Source organism: Colletes gigas, unplaced genomic scaffold, assembly GCF_013123115.1.
Source record: "Colletes gigas isolate AHSC1104 unplaced genomic scaffold, ASM1312311v1 Colletes_gigas_Sc00009, whole genome shotgun sequence".
Lineage (NCBI taxonomy): Eukaryota > Metazoa > Arthropoda > Insecta > Hymenoptera > Colletidae > Colletes > Colletes gigas.
This window is the reverse complement of record NW_025106638.1, coordinates 9399197-9405196: the sequence shown is the minus strand read 5'-3', so window position 1 is coordinate 9405196 and position 6000 is coordinate 9399197. Positions and strand designations below refer to the sequence as shown.

Sequence of the window (6000 nt, the reverse complement as noted above, 5' to 3'; positions counted from 1 at the left end):
CTTACTGAATTTTTTTCTCGACAATGCGCAGGATTTCGGGCGTATGTCTATTGACCAAAAACGACTGTAATTGACCACTGCAATTGAAAATAATTCTTCCGGAACGATTTGAAATTTTTTTTTTCGCCGAAAAATTTCAACACCTACTCGAATTTTTTTCTCGAAAGTGCGTAGGATTTCAGGGGTGTGTCTATTGACCAAAAATAATTGTAATCGACCCTTGCAACCGAAAATAATTTTTCCAGAATGATTTGAAATTTTTCAATTTTCAGGGTAACAATTCAGTTATGGTCAGATATTGTATTTTCAGTAATGAATTTTTTTCTCGAAAATCGTTAGAATTTCTGGGTTATGTATATTCAACAAAAATGAAAAATTTTGGGGCTGTGTCTATTCATTAAAAATGATGGTAATCGACACCTGCAAACCGAAAATAATTTTTCTAAAACGATTTGAAATTTTGTTCTTTCGTCGAAAATTTAGTCCCCGTCGATTTTGCTTAAAAATTCGTTTTTCATTTTTAATAATTTTGATTGACGCCCTACAGAAAAGTTGTTTAACACTTTTTTGTATGTACCCATGAGCTCTACTTCAGAAAAAAGTTTCATTGAAATATGTTTATTATTGTAGGAGTTATGGCCATTTGAAAATTGCACCACTTTTATGGGGTTAGGGAACAACTTTTCGAACATTCTTGGAATTTTTACATATTCTTGACCAAAACACGCGTTGTTTGTATTTTGAAACTTGAAAATTCTCCAATCCTTGCAGAAGTTACGATATTTTAAAGATATGCATGAAATTTCGGGGAACCATTTTCAGGCCTCAGATTACATTTTCGGTAAGGAATTTTTTTCTCGAAAGTGGGTAGGATTTCGGGGGTATGTCTATTCACTAAAAATGATTATAATTGACCCCAGCAACCGATAATAATTTTTCTAGAACGATTGGAATTTTTTAATTTAATTTTTTAATAACTTTTTAACGAAACCTCTGTCAAGAAATTGATATTCTTGATTTTCGTCTTATTTTGGCCTTTAGAATCTCCCATTTAAATTTTTCCCAAGAGTGGCCGAACACCCTGTATAAGCAATAATAAACACATCCACGAACAAACTTGTTAATGTCTATGTACGTAAGTTACAATTTATAACAAATGTTAGCAACGAAATATGATATTCTATAAAAATATACAGAAAAAGAAGAAGAAATTACACAATTAAAACTTCTTTTGAATTGTAATACCAGATAGAATACTATGGTGGCTATGATTCATTTATGAGCAAGGAATTCAATTGAAAAAAATATCAACTGAAATAAATTTAGATTACATGAAGAATGATCCAAGCAATGAATATATTAAAATTTGTCAAATCCTATTAATAACATTGGAGCCAATAAGAATTTAGCATCGATCCCGGAGATAAATTCCAAACTTTAACAAAAGAATTCCATATTTTTGAGCTCACTGGAAAAAGAACACCTTATCTACAATAATTTATTTCTAGCTACAGATTTTATCATAAAAAAGAAAACGATTATTAGACGTATTATACTTTTTAAAATACTATTTTAAAACAAATAAATAATGTTTTATTTTGTAAAATTTTGGTATTAAATAAGTAAATTCATTAATTTTATTTTCATGGTTTTGATAAATGTTATCAATATTACGTCAAAAATATAAATTTTGGAATATTCTACTAATGAAAAAATTATCGAGAAATATAATCAGATTTTCCATTCCAATTTCCATTCTCGATTCGGCCATTTCTGGCAATTTCTAACATATCAAACTAATTTGAATGATATATAGAAATGGTCAATTTTTAAAATAAATATTTTATTATTTTATCAAGCAGCAAATGATCAATTTCGTATCATAAATATATTTTTAATATAAAGCATGTTTAACACAACACGATAACGAATACGATAATATCGAAATCAAAAACTAAATTATAAAATGCAATTTAATTACACAACTGTTTGAAACTTCGATCGTTTTCCCCGAAATGTAATGTTCTACATTGCAAGAATGTTTCCAGGATAAAAATGCATATAACATTTACTAAATGAAGTAAAATTTCTTTAAAGACACTTGTAAATAGTAATTTACGTCTCGAGCCCTTCTTTAGATATTCTGTAAGGGTCACCTGTATGTGGTATATGGTGTGAAATAAAACGTATTTCTTGGTTACAATATTCACGCATTATATTCTTAACGGTAATGCTTAAACAATAGAGCAACAATAATAAAACAGCATTTCATATGTACACAATTAATAATCTTCCTCTTATTACATCAAACATAAGCTTGCACGATCCTAAAGATTGTATTAACCCTTGCGCGCATAAATGCTTGTAAAAACCTGCGGCTAAAATTTTACGTAACATCGACGTAAGTTTACATTTTTCTTGTATTACCGTAGAAAGTGGAACAGCGATCAGAGAAAAGTAGACGACCGAATGTAATTTAAAAATATAAATTTACGTTCAAAATTAATTAAGTGTATTCAATTCATCCATTAGTAGTAACAGTATCTATCCCTACTTTAGTCGATGCTCCAAATTCCTTTTTCTTCTATTAATTCGTGACGCAGAAAAATGCACAGACGTAACGACCTTAAAGCTAGATTACATTCCGCATAAAAATATATTATTAATTTCTCTTAATTGAACCTCACGGTAATAGAGACAAATTATTGTCAATATCGCCTTCAGACACTTTTCGTTAAAAAAATATGCGATAGCCGCTTTATTACGATTAAAATGATTGCTTGGAATAATAATAATTTCCATATTCTTAGGAAAGTTATGTATATATACGCCGGTATGATGAATCTTGCGTAGTTCACTGCAATTGATAATAGTTTCGGTGTGCCTGCTTGTTCTCAACACCTATACCATAAGATTTCTAAGCGCTGATAAATAGGACAGCAACTATAGGTTCCTTCTTTCATAAATCTAGTAGTTAAAATGAAGAATACGAAGACTTCCACGAACGAGATTGTAGTTACTCCTGATCATCGAGAACAAATTCTTCCTTCTGTTCATATCCCCGTTTAAATAACTGAATTTTCCTTTTTAAAAAAAACAACAACAACAAACAAACAGTATTGATAAAAGAACTATACAAGTATCAATACCATTCGTTTTCCCGTGCTTTTCGTTAATGAATAATCTCTGCACCATTCGGCATTCGAGGCTTAAGCTACTATTGATATTTAGTAGGCGTGTGACAAATATCAGACATCACGATAAATATAAGATTAGCATAATAATAATAATAATAATTGACTAATTTTGGCTTTGTATAAATGTAGTTCCTAATTTGCCTATTCGTTTCCTGGACTCTTATGTTCTCTAGAGAACATAACTATAATGGACAATTAGTTGTTTCCTTTCCTATCCGTTTCAAAGAAAATGTTTCAATTCCGCAGGGGATCCAAGCTCTCCAATGAAAAGTCATCCGTGTCGATTGAAAGACCTCTGCTGAAACCGTCCTGAAACATCAACGTTCCAACAATTAAAAATTTCAAATATGTTCTGGGCTTGCGTCAACACGCAAACTGTACCTTCATTTCAAGCAGCTTTTTATCTAAGAGACCAATAGCGTTTTCAAGCTCCTGCTGGCTGGGATTAGAGATTGTCGTTGTGGCCCCAAATTCACCCATCTCGAACGGATCGTTAAACTCGTTTTTGTTGTTCACTGATGGCGTGGGATTGAAAGGAATGCTGCCGAATAAATCCTCCTTCACACCATTCTGACGTCTGGAGTCCTTCGCCTTTGGCGGTGGAGCCACTAAAAAAATATTACAGAATGCAACGAAATGATTATACCATTTCCTTCATTTTAAAAGATTATTTTACTACGCTTTATATGCTCAGAGCGACAAAATGATAGCACACTTTGCTGTAACGTAGAATATACTTCGCTGATGTTATTTCTAATTCGTGTGTCCTCCTTTATTGTGGAGGCTTCGTTAAAAAGTTATCCCCCATTAAAATTTTTCGCAGAGTTGGTCGAACACCTTTTATATTTTCAGGTTATTGTATTCCAATTTTGTATTATACGTTCCCTTAATTCCGTAACAGTTTGAAATTGTTTCCACTTAGCGTACGCAGCTCTAGCCAATTGTGCGCAACAGTTTTCAAGTATATTAATCTCAGGAGAACGGGCTGGCCAAACTAAAGTTTGTATATTACTACTTTTTACGTAATCCTGCTGAAAAATGAACTGTTCACCCAATAAGTGCAATCGCCTACTTATTTATTTGTTCATCGATAAGTTGCACATACTCATATTTAGCGTTCTATTTATAAACACAATTTCTGCTTCGTCGTAATGCCCAATTGCTGACCACAGCACGACTCCTCCTCCACCCATTTGGTTACGACTTAAAATCTGTTCTTCCTTCCTGAGATCGTAGAAATAATACCTTGCCCCATCTGGTCCATCCATATTAAAACGTTTCTCGTTGGTAAAAATAACTGTTCGCCATTTCTTTCTCCAGTGGATATGATTCTCCGCAAATTGTAATCGAGCTTCTCTACGTTGTCTAATTAATGGTGGTTTTTAAACTAATTTCTTTCGTTTTAAATGTTTGGTTCGTTGAATACGTTGCACATTTCTTATATTAGCACTTACACCAGCTACGGCAGCAATCTGCCTTGCTCTAGAGATAGAATTAGAAGCTGCTCTCAGAATTGCACATTCTTCGCGAGTTGTTATTGCTCTCTGTCTACCTGTACTCTTCTTTTTTCCATATTTTCTTCGATTCTTCAGCAGATTATAAACATAAAATCTGTTCTTCCTTCCTGAGATCGTGGAAATAATACCTTGCCCCATCTGGTCCATCCAAATTAAAACGTTTCTCGTTGGTAAAAATAACTGTTCGCCATTTCTTTCTGCAGTGCATATGATTCTCCGCAAATTGTAATCGAGCTTCTCTACGTTGTCTAATTAAGGGTGGTTTTTAAACTAATTTCTTTCGTTTTAAATGTTTGGTTCGTTGAATACGTTGCACATTTCTTATATTAGCACTTACACCAGCTACGGCAGCAATCTGCCTTGCTCTAGAGATAGAATTAGAAGCTGCTCTCAGAATTGCACATTCTTCGCGAGTTGTTATTGCTCTCTGTCTACCTGTACTCTTCTTTTTTCCATATTTTCTTCGATTCTTCAGCAGATTATAAACATAAAATCTGTTCTTCCTTCCTGAGATCATAGAAATAATACCTTGCCCCATCTGATCCATCCAAATTAAAACGTTTCTCGTTGGTAAAAATAACTGTTCGCCATTTCTTTCTCCAGTGGATATGATTCTCCGCAAATTGTAATCGAGCTTCTCTACGTTGTCTAATTAATGGTGGTTTTTAAACTAATTTCTTCCGTTTTAAATGTTTGGTTCGTTGAATACGTTGCACATTTCTTATATTAGCACTTACACCAGCTTCGGCAGCAATCTGCCTTGCTCTAGAGATAGAATTAGAAGCTGCTCTCAGAATTGCACATTCTTCGCGAGTTGTTATTGCTCGCTGTCTACCTGTACTCTTCTTTTTTCCATATTTTGTTCGATTCTTCAGCAGATTATAAACATAAAATCTGTTCTTCCTTCCTGAGATCGTGGAAATAATACCTTGCCCCATCTGGTCCATCCAAATTAAAACGTTTCTCGTTGGTAAAAATAACTGTTCGCCATTTCATTCTGCAGTGGATATGATTCTCCGCAAATTGTAATCGAGCTTCTCTACGTTGTCTAATTAATGGTGGTTTTTAAACTAATTTCTTTCGTTTTAAATGTTTGGTTCGTTGAATACGTTGCACATTTCTTATATTAGCACTTACACCAGCTACGGCAGCAATCTGCCTTGCTCTAGAGATAGTATTAGAAGCTGCTCTCAGAATTGCACATTCTTCACGAGTTGTTATTGCTCTCTGTCTACCTGTATTCTTCTTTTTTCCATATTTTCTTCGATTCTTCAGCAGATTATAAA

General features: G+C 33.3%; 1 protein-coding gene across 4 annotated transcripts in view; it reads right to left on the bottom strand.

Annotated features, from left to right (window-relative positions):
• Positions 1–2021: 2021 nt before the first annotated feature.
• Positions 2022–6000, bottom strand: part of LOC122397247 (PTB domain-containing engulfment adapter protein 1-like) — a 204420-nt gene continuing 200441 nt past the window's right edge. For all 4 annotated transcript variants that reach the window (XM_043396289.1, XM_043396291.1, XM_043396288.1 and 1 more), the window contains exons 8-9: positions 3579–3805; positions 2022–3506 (exon numbers count right to left, since the gene is read on the bottom strand). In XM_043396289.1, coding sequence (XP_043252224.1) covers positions 3432–3506; positions 3579–3805 — 302 coding nt within the window. In that variant the 3' untranslated portion in view covers positions 2022–3431. The remainder of the gene's footprint in view (positions 3507–3578; positions 3806–6000) is intronic.